We start from the raw sequence: 17360 nt of genomic DNA, 5'->3' as shown, positions 1-17360 counted from the left end.
TGGGGCAAGATGATTTTGCCTCCCTCTCCACTGTGAAATTCAATAATTTTACAACAGTGCTTTTTTGTTTCTCCCCCCCCCCTAAAATTGTCGTCCCGGGGCAGTTAGCCCCGCCCCCTTAGTTCTCAAACACCAAGAACATCTTTAATAACGGGATAAATTCCCAACAACGAAATTCTCATTCACAAAAAACCCCGAAAGTGCATAGTCGGTGCTCGACTATGAGCTTTCAGGTTTTTTGAACTAGTTTTGGTATTTCCGCATACGCTCCCTCTTTTGCAATCTTTTTTTTTATTTGGAGGAGAGGTATTTAATAATTCGTCTTTTAACGTTCTCAACAACTCTCGTTCCTTTTCGACGGGCGTTTGGTGAGACTTTTCTAAATTCAACAAAACGTGTGTCCACATCTAAAATGAAGAAAAACGTTAGTAAAAATTAAGTTTTAACCTATTAATAACGGATCTACATCTCAACAGTAGTTTTTCTAAATAAGATCATAAAGAGTTTGAAATTAAAAAATCTCCAACATAAATTTTGGACACACCCTATTGTATAGAGAATTATTAATATTTTCTCCGGTTATGGTTAAATTTTAATTATTCATGTTTTTTTTTTCACATCCTTCGATCAAACTTATCACGTTATTTTGTTCTCTTGGTTTAGGGGAAATTTTATAGGCATATGCCTTATGGAACCAAATGAAACAAATCATGTTTTGGCAACTTTTTCAATTGTGTACATACATTTCATCTTTTTCGCTGAGTATTTTGCCTGCGGAGGTCTTGCTCGTATAGCAAATGTATTTGTATTTATTTGTCGATTCCTGATATTTTCCGAAATATTATCTTACCCAGACGTAAAATTCTTTAACGTCAAGAATTTAATGATTAGAATTGGGAAAGTATATTTGAAAGCACACGAGACTCGGGAGATTCGCTTCCAATTGCTTTCGAAATGTTTCTGTTAACGATGTTGCGTGTGCATGAGCGTATCGTAATTTCCAATTTCTTCCTGACGGATATCCGGAAAACGGAGGCCCTGTGGCCAAGCCGACTTCCTTCAGCCGAATCCCATAGAAGAAAAAAAAATTAACTGCAGCTTGAGCTATGTTTTCGTTTGTTTGGACGTTTATTTTTGCTGGTACTGTTAGCAAAGTAGAGAGACTCGGAATGCGTTAGGAAATTCATACCGAAACTCGAGTTTTATTGATGGTGAGCAGAGAGAAAGTCTTCTGAGTAGAACGATATCATTTGCACCGAAATAGATAATTTTTTTTATATATTATTTATTCCCTTCGATGGATAAATTGATATCAAGGAGCCTGTTCACTGTTGTTTTTGTGCTGTGCTTCTTCAATTCGTGGACTACGGCTATGGCAATCAGCAGTGATTACGAGGATGAAATAAAGCGTAAGTTAGTATTATATTTATTTAAAAAAAATCAGTTTTTTCTTCTTCATAAAACAACTACAGCTCTTTTGAACGGCAAATTTTGTTCCCAGAATACAGCGAAAGCGAATAATCTCTCTTATTCGTCCCTTGTCAGCGGTAGAACCTTTGATTCAACAGGCATCATACAACTGCATATAAAAATATGTGATTGTCATTCATGAAAGTAGGGATAATTTCTCCATTACTCCCACCAAAAACTAGTCAAATTTCATCTTGAAGATGTCTATTGTGATGTAATTCGCGGCAACAGATGGTAAACTATTCCATGCGTTCACAACTCAGAAAAAAAACTTGTGGCACAGCAATCTAGAATTATACCCATTGATACTGGTGTCTCGTAGTCGCAGAATTTAATTGACCATGCAGTACATATTTCATGGTCCATAATATTCGACCCATTAAAAATCAAATATCTCCGGTCATATCTCTCTGGCACCTATGTTCATTCAAAGAATGAGGTCACTCTTCATAGCTCAAGCCTCGCATACCCACTAGTATTTTAATGGCTCTTCTATGCACTCCCTCAATCGTGACACGATTTTTTCGGCGTATATTCTATGCCAGAACGAATTAATCCCAGGAAAAGCGGAAGGATGACTAGGAGAAAGCGAAGAGACCATTCATGTGTGGGTTTGTGTCCCTAATGCATTTATGAGTGGTCTGAGATGTGCCTGGTTTTTTTTATTTTTGTTCGAAGTGCTGCCATCTGTTTTGAAAATTCGGAGTGGAAGTGGGGGATGACCGAAGTCTTGTGTTTCGTAAGTATCATGTTGCGTGTCTGTCGCATTAAAAAATGTCACTGTGGAGTTTTGTTTTTTCAAGGGGAGTCCGGTTCGCATTTGTGACTCGAAGTTAGACAACTCATTTCAGCTGACGACGATGATGGAAGTCCGGTGCCTTTAATTATCGTTTTCTTCCCTGTCAATATAGTCTATGCGTTTGTCGAAAATAGTAGAACATCCGAGAAACTTGCGAGAGCAGTTTATGAAATTTTTGGAAGTAAAAATTTACGGGATTTCTGTATAATTCCATCTCTTAGAAGATGAAAATGCAAATTAATCAACCAAAGGTTGTTTCCTCAACCTTTTTTGACCCGCGCAGCACTTTCTGGTATACAGGGTGATTCAGAAAAGATGGGAAAAACTTCAAGAGGTGATAGCACAAACCAATACGAACAATTGTCATCAAAGAATGCATGGTCTAACATGAAACGCAAACGCACTAGCGAGTTTCGAAACGGATGCTCCGCAAACGTTAAAACGGCATTTCTGTTGAAATTTATCGGGAGAAAAAGAACACCATGCATGCAAATGTAACCTGGCAAGAAGAAACCGCATGCAAATTTGCGTCACAGTGAATAAATGGTGCGGACGCCATCCTGTACGTTACAATTGTTAGAACGCGCGAGCGCGCGGTTGCACGCTGGATTGACTTCACAGGCATGCCATTTTTCAGAAGTTGAAGGCTTGTATGGAGATGGAAAATTCCATTTGCCATCAAGATTTAGCTCGTGTCCAATATGCTCTAGAAAAGGGGTGCACAACTTTTTCAGTCTGCGAAACGCAAACGCGTATGTATGAGTGAATGACCATATGACCCGTATTTTACGAGACATTTACGTAATTTTCGCCATCCTATTTTTCTTATAAAATGTCCCGTTTTTTTCTCTTATTTTTAACAAGGCTTTCTTGAATTTTTGAAATCAAGATTAAGATTATTTACACGGCTTAAAAAATTTTATCATGATAATTGTGATTCTATCGTAATTAATCATATAGTCATGCAAATATATTCATCTTACGTTGTCGAACATACATGCTTTTTTGGTGAATTACATTTTTATCCATCGTCACTTTCATCAGCCCTTTATTTTCCGTCAATGGCGATTTTTCAGCAATTTCAGTCATAGATGGCAACTTTACTAGGCTTCGAATTTTTTTGGCTATAATTGGCAACTTTACTTGCATTTGATAATTTTTTGCGATAATTGGCGATACCTCGTATGGATCTAGATAAGAATTATTGTCAGCTTAGGCATTTATCGTGTGTGTATCGTTACTTTTCTACAGGAACACCTTGGTGAACAGCATTTAGTCCGCGTGCCGAAGGTTGTGCACCTCAGCTCTAGAAGATGGAAATGCAAATTTGTAAAATGCATACTGTAAAGTTGGGCTTTCTAACTTCAGCATTTCATGAACTGGTTCTCGAGAGTTTCTGAGATGTTTTAATTTCTTGAAACAAATGTTTATAGCTTGGTTGATGAAATTTATTTTTCCCGCTCAGTAGACGTGGTCTTATTTCGTGGTCTTAACTCTAATAAATTCTCATTAAGGTTTCCCGTTTAAAGCTTTTTCTCGCTTACAACGTTTTTTCATGCCGATTTTTTGAAAAACGTTGTAAGCTGGATCTGCTGTATATATATTTGATCTTTTCTTCACTACAAGTAATGTCTCTTACGCGATAGGAATTTGTTCTCACAAAATTATCGTCAGGTATTTTTGACCAAACGTAATGGTATGCAAAATGCCATTATAACACCTGCGTTCGACAAATTGATGTTTTGAAGTTAGAATGCACTTGAGCAAAAAAAGTTTTAACATTTCATGAGATGTTGTATGAGATATATTTCTTTCGGATCGTTTTTGTACAAATTCCTATTCTGTTTCGTCGTCTAAATGATTTAAACCTTGCTTGTGTTGTCAGGTTTTTGATTGGCGGTTACGAGTTCATTAGTTCATTGTTAACGGTAGTCCTTGAAAGAAAGGAAGCTCTCGCGCGTTGTGTTTTTCCGTTTTGGTCTGGTAATTAATATGTCGTCTAACCATAAATTTCCATTTCATATGATCGATTGACCTTCGGCTCATGTCTGACGATGGCTGGACTACGGCTAGGCAAATAATCTATAACGTCCGATATCCTTCATACAAATATACGATATCGTACAGGCATTACATGGTCCATAACTATTTGATAATACGTTTTTCTTGCGATAACAGTTCGAACTTGCGACCGAACATTAATTCTCAATTAGAGATTCAGATTGTTGTTTGCAGCCCTGAGCTTTCTAAAGAACGCAGATTTGTCTCATCAGCAATATCAGCCACGTAATAATAACGAAACACATTATTTAGATAGCACGTGAGAACAAGACCTTAAAATATAGAAAATAACCAGATCTAACTGATAAGTATTATCATTCAGTCGACTCCCCCGTACAGGAAAAAAAGGAGAAGAAATTTGATAATTTTTTCATTCATCACTCTTTCATCCTCATACGGCCGATATCGTCATGGCTTAATATCGTAAAAGAAACGTTTCGATCCCAACGAACGCATACTAACAATCGGATAAATTTTGTTGTCTTGCGGTGTCTTATCTTCAAGCGACCAAAAATCGATTTGGTAAAAAAAAGAGAAAGAAAAATAATATGAGCCACACATCACTCGAAAATTTTGGGACTTGAATTTTGTGCGAACGAGCAGCGAACGTTGAGATATGAAGAAATATATTTCATATGAATTTTAAAAGTATCCAGTTTGAAAAAGACTTGGAAAACACGAGACTCATGTTTATTACACGAAGGATGCGTTTAAAACACTTTCGCAAAAGTCTTTTCGTTTCGTTCTTTTTCAGACGTTTGTGATATTTTGAAGAAACTACTCTTATTATTATTATTATTATTACTTTTTTCTTATTCTGCTCGTTTATATTAGGATCAGCAGCCATAACCAGAAATTTCTTTCGGATGTTCACAGCAATATTTGACCTCATTTGATAGCATTTCCAGAGATGCAGAATAATGCAGTCCAAATTGTATTATCTAACTTCCCTCCAAGTAAATCGAAATTAGAGATGAAAGAATATTTTATTCTCGTTCTCCGAGAATATTCTCCTGGATGTAGAAATTGAAGAATATTCGAGAATATTCTTTTTTTCTTTCAATAATGAAGAAATTTACTAATTTTCTTTATAATATGAAATATAATTCAGTTTTCATTGCCTGAAAGATTTAGAACATGATCATCTCATAATGACAAGTTTTAGTTGGAGAATATTCTCTGTCATGGTGAGAGGTTCCAAAAGTTTTGGTTATGAAGATTTTGGAAACCTTTAACACCTTCGCTTGCAAGCGAATTGGCAAGAAATTCGGATGCTCTCTATTTGACGAATCGGCCATAAATGTAGCAACCTTGTCCTAACCTAACCACGCGTTAGAAAAAGGGAAGAAAAAAAACCACAAATAAAAGAGTAAGGCAGTATAAAAGATAAGGTGATAAGAATGCAGGTATAAAGTTACATTTCTTTTTACTTGTTCTCTTTCACTCTTATAAGAAAGATACATCATATGTGAGGGAAAAAAATCACTATCAGGGTATACAAAGAACCAGAAGGAAAAAAAAAATTGTAAGGTTGCAACAAAGCTTCTGGGTCGTCTGGAGAGAGGAAAGAAAACATAGTGAATTCTCTTGTTTGAATTCTTGCCCTGGCATTTGGACGTAATATTACGTCCTCTGATCGTAAAGTAGTTAAAGATTAAAAAATTTCTTTTGAAATTAGATAAATTTTGACCCAAGATTTTTCTCACCATTTACCTTTATCATTGCTTTTTCTTTACTCTATTCCAGTGTTTCTCAACCTATGGTCCGCGACGATGCTGCAGGAGGTCCGCAGGCAGACTTGATAATTTACGTATAAATCAGTTATAAAATTGTTTGATTGGTGTAATTGATATTAGTGATGTCCTATGGGTTCAACTAAAAATTACAACTTCATACTTGGCGTCACCGAGGAAAATGTGGGAAATTTTGTGACCCTAAATATCACGAGTTGTAGCCAAAAATGCAACTTACTACAGATTTGCTAAATATTGCATAATTTGCTCAAATAAAACTACTGCAAACGCAGTAAAAAATATGTATTTTTTGAAACAAACATTCGTCATAACTTGGTGACCATATTGCATTAAGTAAAGTACGGCATAATACAAGACATCGTCGTTTGTCACCAAAAACGTTGCCATAAGTGTTGGCAAAACGTAACCATAAATCAACAATAGTTGCTAAAATTGCTGAAAAATGACAAATTCTTAGGAAATGAAGGAATATTAGAAATCGCTGTTAATATAAATGTAGCCATAATTATGAAAATATGATTTATAAGCTATAAAAACTATCATCAGCAACCGAGTTTAGTAATGCTTACAAATTCAAATAAACTTCGTTGAAAAAAACGGTGCAAGTGTATAAAATAGTCGGAACAACCAAAAATCTGGCCATTCTGGCAGTCAAGTAAAATACGGGACAGCACCATGTTTCAAGTTTGTGGTCCGTCTAATTGTTTCAGACATTTTTCTGGTCCCGAGATTCAGAAAGGTTGAGAAACTGCTCTATATTCAATTTCAAGCAATTGTGAATAATTAGTCCGAATACCCGTTTTGAACAGCTCCGTATCGTCTGAGAATGAGGATATTTTTTGTATAGCTACTTTTGTTTGCAGGAAAGTAACAAAGTATAGCTTTCTTCTCTCACAAATGTAAATATAATCAATTTACCATTATTTGCAAATATATTTTAATTATTCATAAACATAGCATATTATGATACATTGTGATGCATATGTGCCATATTTTTTAATTTTGGAGACATTCATTACCAAAGAAAAATAAGGTGACGTTATTGTAACTTCAAAGAATATTCTCGAGAATCTTTCAAAAGATTATTACAGAGAGAATTTTACATCTATAAAAATAACTCATCGAGAATAATAAGAATATTCTCAAGTTATTTAAATAATAGTCACCTTCCAGAGAATATTCCCCAGTATTCCCGTCGATGAAAATATTCTCAATATTCATCAATATTATCTCAATATTCCGTATATAAATTGAAAGTTATTTACAAAGAATATTTGTTATAATATACATTGTTATAAATGTTATTGAGAATCTTCTCTGAAACAACTATTACAAATAACTGGAGAATATTCTCATTGGGAATAATAGGAATATCCTCAAATTATTTGTAATAGTAGTCGTTCCAGAGAATATTCACGAATATTTTTCTAGATGAGAATATTCTCCTAAAGATTATTCTCTCGAGAATTTTAAATCTCTTATGAAATCTGACATTTGATTCTAAAAGTTGTAGAAATTCTTCATTGAAAAACAAATTTTTCCGGATTCGCTCTGTAACGAATCGCGCGTTTTTCCTAAGGCTTGAAGACAGCTACTGTGACAACGATTCTCAGGTCTGGTGATTTCGATAACTATAGATCAATTGCTGTGCTTCCAGTTATATCTAATTTATCTAAGTCTGTCGTAAAAAATCGTATTTCTTATTTTCTTATGATATTTTACTCTGAGAGTAAACACAAAAATTCCTGCCAAATACACTGGCACTGCTCTATTGATTTTTAGTAAATTTATATACGGTACGAAGCTATTGATAGTTCCCGACAAAGTAAAACATAGTGAAACACCCTCATAACGATACTTAAGGGACCGGAGAAACGTGTCGTTATAAATGGAACATAACACGCTGAAAAGAGCATCAGGATGACAGATCATAACATAGGTGGTTATCGTTATAGATGGTGGTATATATTTTCACAGTATTTGAATATTAAAAAAAAAATCTCTCGATAGTGTCGATCTTCAAAAACTTGAGCAGATATAAGCGACAGCCAGTATGAATTTCCCGAATCGTATCCGAGCATGTAAGTATTATTCAAATTATACATTATACAGGGTGTTCTGTTAATGGTCCGACAAATTCAGAGGATTGCTAGTAGACATCAAGAGGAACAAAAATGGCAATGGAACATGGTGTCGCAAACCACGTTGAGAGGGTGAAAATCGCATGCAGGTTTTGACGTTGGAACGTCGAACGTCACGCTGGAACGACAAAATGTACGATAATAACTACAAAAAGATTTATTTGAATAATTATTACAAAAGTTGTTGGAAGTGGCAGGCACTGACGTCATTGCACAGTCTACAACGACGTAAAAACGATTCCTGGACGCGCCGCTATTTAAATTGGACGCTCGCGCATGCGACCAGGACTCGATGCTGGCATACCTTTTCAGTTAGATTAGATGGTAGACGAACAAACATATGCGTGTGTTTCCCCTGATGGTCAGATTTTATGGAGCGCTCACTGTTCGGCATGTGTATTGCGGGCGGAAGATGTCCGCCCTCGCAAAGCCCACCCGTTGTCTCGCAGAGTAGAGTCTTATCCACAAAGAGAGGTCAGCCAACGCCATCTCTAGCTTAAAATGACAATTACGTGAGCCCGCTCTCCCAATCCGAATCTGATAGAGCAGCGGTTCTCAACCGGTTCACCGCGGATCCCTTGCGGCTCCACGGCAGCTCGAGAAAAATACAAAAAAAACCAGTAAATTCGGAAAAAGTAATTATAAGTATTTTTGAATAATAATAATAAAACAGTAATTTTGATGAATGAATGAAAAATAGGCCTACGGGGCTCCTCCATGGAAATTATATACCAGAAAGGGTTCCGCGAGTCAAAAAAAGGTTGAGAACCGCTGTGATAGAGCATTCGAGTGAATGCATTATGCGAATGGTGGACATCGTATTGATAGCTAGTATTGGATGACACTGACAGCATCATTAGCATCATACGAGATCTCTGTGTATATTGTCATTCGAAGTTAGTGCATTCCATATATTCCTCTATTTTTCTTTCCATTTATTTTTGGTAACTTTCCCTCGAGAAGAGAATACTCAACGCATAATTACACAATGGAAGAAAGTCATGCATTATTGTTCGTAAAATGTTGTGATACATATAATGAAAATTATTTTTAAGTTTTATCTCAACGCCATAATTACGTGTGTCTTTGTTGAAATTGTTTGTTTTTTTTTGACGCAGCAGCATCGTGGGGCAGGTGCCCGTGGATTCGTGACAAGTTGAAGAACGGACGAGTGAAAATGAGATCTAGGGGCCGAATAGCCAAGTTCGCCTGCAACGTCGGCTACGAGTTGGTCGGCAAAAGATTCGCCACTTGCGTCAGAGGACAGTGGAACAACGATGTTCCTATATGCGTATGTAAGTCGTTCTGGTTTTCACTCATTCCCATCGACGCCTATTTTTTTTACCGGCCTGTTATACATATTATCGAACTGAAACTGACTTTTAGCGCTGTTTCGAATTTGAAAACTCTTTCAACTTTGGATGATTTACTCTCGTTTTCCCAACCAACCTGTGTTGCACGTATTCCTGGGTGCACGTAGCAGGTCATTCAGGAGGTACTAAGTAGCAATGGCAGGGAAAAAAAACAAAACCGATCAAACTAATGAACAAATTCAAAAAAAGTAGTCATGGCACAATTATACGAGGGAGATATTTCTAGAGAACTACTCATCTTTTACGCTTTTCAATGAGTATGGAAGCTGCGCACGCATTTCTAGGAGTGTGCATACCTAATGCCTCTATGGTTGGACAGTCTCCCAGGTATCTCAGAGCCGCAGCCTATGTGTGGGAATAGTAATTCAATTGTATCGCGAAGTCTAGGCGATCCCCACATTGATGGCCAGCTGAAGTTGATGTCCTACGTTTTCCAACTTCGAGCCGGTCTCCTTTCTGATAAGAAAGAAAGAAAAAAAAAATCACGAGTAACACCACATTTGAATATTGGAAAATATGAATACCGTATATACTCGTGTATAAGTCGACCTTCCTTCCACTTGAGGTCACCAAATAGGCAATTAATCTAAAACCCTCATATAAGCTAACCACCTCCAAAATCAGACATATTTTAGTGGATATAAAATGTATATTTGTGAGATATATAAAGGTTACAATGAATAATAATTAAAAACCTTAAGAATCTTTTTCCCCTCCTAAATTTATTCGGCCGACACTCTACGTGACACAACAATAACACGTTTACGAAGGTTTACGACAGCTGGCTGATGGGAAGATGAATTCAAGAAAGAAAGAAAATTTTCAACTGCCGTTACGGGGAATCGAACTCACGTCCTCTCATTTGCCGAGTGAGCGCACTAGACTACAAAGGCAACGAATATCAATCTTTTCTTAGAGCTCGTGTGCGCTGAATGGGATCGTACATGGACTGTCGGCTCTAACTCGGGCGAAAGCTCACAATACTGATATTGCCACCAGCAGATGGCGACTTATCCAAGGATGATGAAACTGTCCGCTATCCCTGCTGTCAGTATTGTGACAATGGATAGTTCCAAATATTTTTTTAGAAACACTTTCAAGTAGGGCTCACCTGGGCACTGCCGCAGATCCTTTTGGAGCTCAGATGGCCTTGTGTAGCAATTACCGTAATTTGTGTTCAACTCGGCTTATATACGAGTATAAACAGAAGACTTTCCTCTCGACTAAACCCGAATTTAATAAATTTGCAACGAGACGTACGTTTTCTGATGCATTTTCGGTATTTTATTTTAAAATTAACATTCGGAGAAATGCAAATAATGGTTTTATTTTGTTTATCTCAAGCCGCCGGTTGCTACAGGCTTCCGAAGCCAGAGAACAGCAAAGTGACGGACATGTACCGCGGGGCTCTTCTCATCTATGATTGTCTACCCGGTTACATTCGGCACGGACCTTCGTCACTCTATTGCGACGGTTCCAAATGGAGCGAAGCCGCCCCCATTTGCGAAGGTGAGTCAGCCCCATTCATCTCTCTCGCCCCCCTTTTTTCACTTTGATAGCCACAACTAAAGTCTTCTAATCGTAACTACACTGAAATAATAAGGCGGAAGCCATTTTCGTTATCGGCCCCAGTTCGGTTTAAAGGAAACATTTCGCGACGCAAACTGTCATAGATTCACTTACTTATGTTTCTTCTTTTCCATGAGTTACCCTGTACCACCACCTAATTACAACATCGTGGTTACTGCACCGGCTTCCTCGATGTATTAGGTCTTGAAATTCTGGATTAGGAGAATCTAAGTATGTATAGGTACAATAAATATAAATATAGGTACACAGAAAAAAATAATTTGTTCTTTTTCAAAGTATCATCCATCAGATGATATGCAATTGTCTTACCGTTCAATCCCTCTTTTCAAAGCAAGTAGAGGAGGCTTTTTCCTGGAAGCTGTCTCAGTGAGCCCTACACAGCTGAAATAACTAATAATTCTCCCACGGAGATCTTCAACGTCAGAAACAGCCAGAAATCCTACGGTGCGAGATCCGGGGTGTGGCATGATTTCAATATTACATTTACTACATATTACGTTTCAGTTTGAAAAGTTTGTGACAACACATATCGAGGAAGAGTTGGGAACTAGTAGAATTTTTTTGTGCAGGGCTCACTGAGGCAGCTTCCAGAAATAGTCTTCTCTACTTGCTTTGGAAAATGGATTGAACGATGGATTGAAATATTGCATATCATCTGAGGGAAGATACTTTGTGAAAGAATAAATTATATTTCTTGGTCTTTTTCTATGATTCTGCTCCAAGTTCTTATGGAACGCACCTTTTACAATGATAAAGAAGAAAAATGATCTGCATGCGTATGCCTATGTCTGTGTCTATGCCCCTTTCGTTTCACATACACATTTCGAGGCGAATAAGCATGTGCACATGCTCGAAATTTATTTCCGAAATATTTTTTGGTGTGTAAAAAAAAGACGTTGAACTCTCAAAATGACACGAGACAGGCGTGCACAATTGCACATGTAGTTGTTGCTGATCACACACACAATGCTACAGAAGTTGCGAAAACGATATATTTCAACTGAATAACGCAAAATTTCTCGTGATGTCATCAGATGATAATGATTCGTCGTTGTATCACTTTACGACGTCACCCAATATATCGTAGCAAAACCTCTTTTTCAGGTCCGTCCCCTTATTCTAGTTTATTCTATGTACTGGCGCCACTAGCGTTATCTCAGCTGATCCATCATGTCTTATCACGATGGTGGTGATACTGGCGTATGCAAAGAGCAAGTTATGGGGCCCAACCATCCCCCTCCCGGAGCTAACCGACAAATTATTAAAGAAAACGTCGACGCGTTAAATCATGTTTCAATCGGATAATCAAAAAAGTATGGGTGTTTTCAAATTGCGATGCATAACTCCCAAAGCCTTCCTCCGCTAGTAATACTCGGCTGCCACGATTGCAAAAAGTCTGAAACCCCTGATCTACAGAATGATTAAACGGTGGAAAAATTCTTTTCAACAAACTCCCGACTTTCCAATGGAGCTCATTGAATTGGAATTACTGGCGTAAAACATTTACGGTAGCGTCTCTAAACAAAACTACCAAAATTAGCATATTCTAGTTTAATTCTAGTCTAATTTTGGACTGTTGCATGTACGGTGTGTGGCTTTATTTTTTCCAGTCCGAGGAGTACTAATTTTCTCATTTTTAAAAATTTTTATGTCGGGAAGCGGGTGTTTTTGCAAAGCGCAGAAATGAATGTACGGATAAGGAACGAGGCAAATAGTGGCAAAGTGCCGTTTTCATTTGCCATAAAACTAGCCATAAGGTTTCGCGCAGAAAATGCGCGAGTTTTTGATCCGCTTTGCACCAGAAATTACATCGGGGAAGTGAAATAAGGACAATAACTATTAATTTAGTTTATTGCATCTTAAATAAGTAAGCGAAGCCATTTACGAGCGAATGTTTTGCTACGGGATTAAAGAAAGTGACGTGATTGCTTCACACCCCCACTTGATTAAATTTGCATCGCGATCATTTTTAACGCCGAACGAAGAAGATTCTCTTTCCTGTAGTACTTCTAAAATGTCAGAGGTGGACGCATCTCTGAGATTCGTGGCACAACGTACATATATATATGCCGTATACGTTGTTTGCACGCATGTGTCGTTCATGCTTTTGAATACGTTGCACGCACGCTCGCCAGTCGTGCATCGGAAGCCGCTGCTGCTGTGCACGAGCCTAGCGATTTCTCACGGGACGTTTGCAACATGCGTTACCGCGGCAACGGAGGAATGACGTCATTCGGCACCGACGGGGGGAGCAGGAGCAACAGTCTTATTAAAAATTGACGCCGTAAACATTAAGTGATCCTCCACCGATTGAAAAAAAAGACTCCTCCCCACTTCTGGAGACGGCTACAGGTGTGCGTCGAGACATTTCCAAGGGGAAACGCCCCATTCATTTAATACCAGATACAGAGACATTAATTCCAGTTTATTAGTTATATTCTGGACGTCGTTTCGTCTTATTTTACGAAGTTTTGTTGGAACCAATTTCCGATGAATAGAAATTCACTCGGGATTTATTATATAATGATTCCAATGTATAAAAACGAGCACATGCTCGTAATTGGTTTGAATCGAAAGTTCCAAGCAAATTCCTACGACGGGAACAATAATAGCCATTAAAAAAAACCAGAAAAAAAACTCGCATTTGAACTCGTTTATTGCAGGCACGGATATATATATCTCGTGCATTTCCAAAATATCATTGGTTAGCGATTGACTGAGTTACGAATTTCACGATTCTTTTACGTGCGCGAAAATAAAAAAATAGGTTAGCACGAGTTTGTTTCGTTTCGTGTGACTATTCCTCCCCCCCCCCCAGAATAATTTAACATGCCCCGAAAGAACTATTTAAAAAATTAGTGATTTTTTTTTAAACAAGCTTTCTTATATCAATATGAGGACAGATGGCGTCACTTCTCACACACAAAATGCGCATAACTCTGACGTCGTAATACGTCAAGGGCCTTATACATACGTACTCACAATACGTTCCGGCATACACAGATTCGTTAGCAATTCCCATAGTAATGATAATGGTACATGTATCAGTGGCTTACGATGTATGCCTCAAGATATATGCCTGTAAAGGACCCCAGACAGGAGTTGAATTGAAAATCGGACCAACTACCCCTATTTTTTTTTGGAGACTCGGTAACCGAGGGAATCGTAAAACATATAGCAATGCAGATAATTTCATACGTAAAAGGTAATTTATGTGTTCGATTATGATCGCATTGCCCAAGAAAAGAGCCCCCCCCCCCCGAAGTCAAGAGTTCTAAACTATTGAAATTTTTTATTAATTTGCATATGAATGCAATATATTTTTTAATTTTGCCATTAATTAAAATTAGTCATGAAGAATGCTTGAGGGAACTCGTTAAGACAGTTGTGGTCACGTGATGCTCGACAGATAACTTTTATAAGCTAGTCCTATAGCTTTTGCAAAATTAAAAATTGCTCAATAAATCAGAGGCGGATCTGTTGGCAGACGTGATTTTTCGGTAGGTTCACAACACGTACATGCACATTCCAACATGTGCCAATTTGTTAAAAGTCCAGAGGAATATGGATGAGGTATAAATGCGGTTTACTAGTAGTTCTGTTCCACGGGATTCAAGAAAGTGACTGTTAACGTGGAGTGTTCATTGAACTGAAAGCAAATGCTAGACTTTTGCGGTTCTCCCATCAACAGAGTTCAATTTACCTGCTGCCACCACTACTAAAGAACTATACAGTAGTACTACTTAACCGTACATGCACGACGTATGCGTTCCTCTGAGGAATTTCTAACGGATTGGCATATGCTGGAATGTGTGCTGAGTGTATGTGTGGCCATTAGCGTACTTATGTTGTCATAATTCTCATTGTTTCGTGTTGTTGAAGTGCTGCCACCTGTCTTCCATATTTTGAAAGGACGATGGTAAATGCTTTAATTTTCACGCTACATAAATATCATGTTGAAGTAGTGTTCACCAATATACATCTAGATGCGTGATTCACGCAACAACATTGAATTTTATTCCTCCAAATTTCGTTCAGGAGTGTGAAAATACTCCTTCGAAAAGTTCATTTTTTTGAAATAGAATTTATTTCCCCTGTTTTTCATAAAAAAATATCTCGCTTTTTCCAAAACGTTTCCTTAAAATTTTAGAGAGCAGGGAAATTATACTCTTCAGAATTATTTTTTCTTATGACATCAAATTGAAGGTGTGTAAACCTGCTCTCTGCGGAGGTGAACCGCGCAGTATATAATAAACTGTATTACCAGTTTATTTTTCAATAGCTCTTTTATTGCGGCACTAAGTTTATTGGCCGACTGGTGATTTCAATCTCGAGCCAAAATGTCTCCAGTCCGATCTAATTAAGCATAAAACGAACCTCTCGCACTATTTTTCCTTGTTTCTAACAAACTGATAATTTATTTTTGTGCAATGGAATCGAATGCTCAAGTGAATATGGGATCATAAATTTGATGATTATGGACGTTTATTTTATTCAGTTGCGACTCAGGAGCCGACTTTCTCTTGCGATTTCGAGGAATCGGATTTATGCGGATGGACTCAGGATCCTAGTCACGACGTGGACTGGAGAAGAAACCAGTTTATAACTCCTTCGGGTCATTTCGGAACTGGTCCATCCGGAGATCACACTTTTGGACCTGGAAAAGCAGGTGCGTATGATTTCTCTCTTGCAGCTGTAGGTCGAACTGCGTATTTATTAACGAAAGTGTACCATCAAATGAATTCATGTAAGTTCAATCACACGCACGCACTCATCACGTATGCAATTTAGAACCTTCTCGAAGGATGGGTGTAACTGGAAGTCATAGTCTCAAAATCTCTCGCCAGAAAAAATCAGTTAAATCATTCATCAATAGAAGGCGTTTTTATGGGTACATTATACTGCACATGCTAATTTTTTGCGAACATATGAGATATGAGATTGAACGATAGGCTACTTTAAAAGTTTGTCAGAGCTGGGAAAATATTCCCGAAATGAGTAAAACCCGTCGGGCAGCAATGGTTCCTGGGCCTCAACAACCACTTTGGGGTCATTCAAGTATTACGTCAGCATCAAAGGGGGAGAGGGTTTTGGATTTGCTGACTTTTGATGACATGGGAGGAGGGGGGTTGAAGGTTGCTTACGTCATCAACCACCCCCTTTTAAAGATATGAAATATTCTAAGCTGCTGACGAAATTTTGCTGACAGGGGAGGAGGGGGGTCAGTGTTTTGCTGACTTTTGCTGACAAGGGGGGAGGGGCCAAAAATGGCTGAAAATCTGCTTACGTAATACTTGAATGACCCCTTTCGGAACAATGGTTTCGGCAACAATGGTTTTTGGGCCTCAACAATCACTTTCCGAACGTTTACTTTGGTTACCGTGGTTCCCTAGCAATGTTTTCCCGACGTGCATATGCCTTTACAATGGTCTGTCATTTCTTTAATGTTGCAAAGTATTAGTTCATTCCTGTATAATGGTTTGTCACTTCTTCAATCTTCCCAATAATTGAAGAAAACCCGCGCAGCGCCGCGAATTATATAGCTAGTTATAAAATAAAACTTTAACCGTATATCATATTCGTCGCTGCAGCGGTTTCGGCTCGGCGATGATGAATCAGTCAGGACATGTTATTTTATGTGTATAGATATTTATTCCTTTTTATATTGAGAAACAGTCCACGCCGCTTAATGTAATCACATTGAGACTCAGAGTTTCTGATAACAATAACCAAATGATAACCATACCGAAAAGTCCCGTTTACTAGTACAGTGACCATACATCCCGTTTGGTTGAACGGGATGTATGGTAAACAGGTATTGGTAACACATGACAACTGTTTTTCTTTCCCACTTAATTGGTTGCAAAATGTTACAATGTTCCATCTTTTTTTTTATTCTATTCTAAAACGGGGCCCTTTTTTCCCCCTTTAAGCTGAAATTCTGAATTTCTGTTAATCAGCCATGTGATGCGTTAGAATGAAACAGTCTAATGTACGAGGGAGTCATTAAGTAAGTCACAAAAGATAATTAAAAAATAACTTACAGTGATAATCAGTTCAAAATTATATCTCAACATAATCTCCAGCAATATTTATGCACCTATCCCATCGTTTTGTAAGTGCATCAATACTAGCTGCATAAAATTCTTTGGGTTGCCTCAGCCGCATTGAA

The 17360-nt window shown here is 37.8% G+C and overlaps 1 protein-coding gene across 2 annotated transcripts in view; it reads left to right on the top strand.

Moving 5' to 3' along the window:
* The first annotated feature begins 1074 nt into the window (after positions 1–1074).
* The window catches only part of LOC149076713 (uncharacterized), a 39547-nt gene continuing 23261 nt past the window's right edge, over positions 1075–17360 (top strand). The window contains exons 1-4 of one of the 2 annotated variants that reach the window (XM_089244340.1): positions 1075–1409; positions 9347–9520; positions 10943–11107; positions 15687–15857. In XM_089244340.1, the coding sequence (XP_089100466.1) occupies positions 1298–1409; positions 9347–9520; positions 10943–11107; positions 15687–15857 (622 nt within the window). In that variant the 5' untranslated portion in view covers positions 1075–1297. Of the gene's footprint in view, positions 1410–9343; positions 9521–10942; positions 11108–15686; positions 15858–17360 lie in introns of both variants that reach the window. The other variant, XM_089244339.1, reaches the window with a different exon arrangement.

Source organism: Pholcus phalangioides, unplaced genomic scaffold, assembly GCF_987345545.1.
Source record: "Pholcus phalangioides strain wild (caught in Gottingen) unplaced genomic scaffold, Ppha-v1.0 ptg000015l_1, whole genome shotgun sequence".
In the NCBI taxonomy this organism is placed as follows: Eukaryota; Metazoa; Arthropoda; class Arachnida; order Araneae; family Pholcidae; genus Pholcus; species Pholcus phalangioides.
Note: the sequence above shows the minus strand (reverse complement) of the source record. Positions and strands in the feature narration are given on the sequence as shown.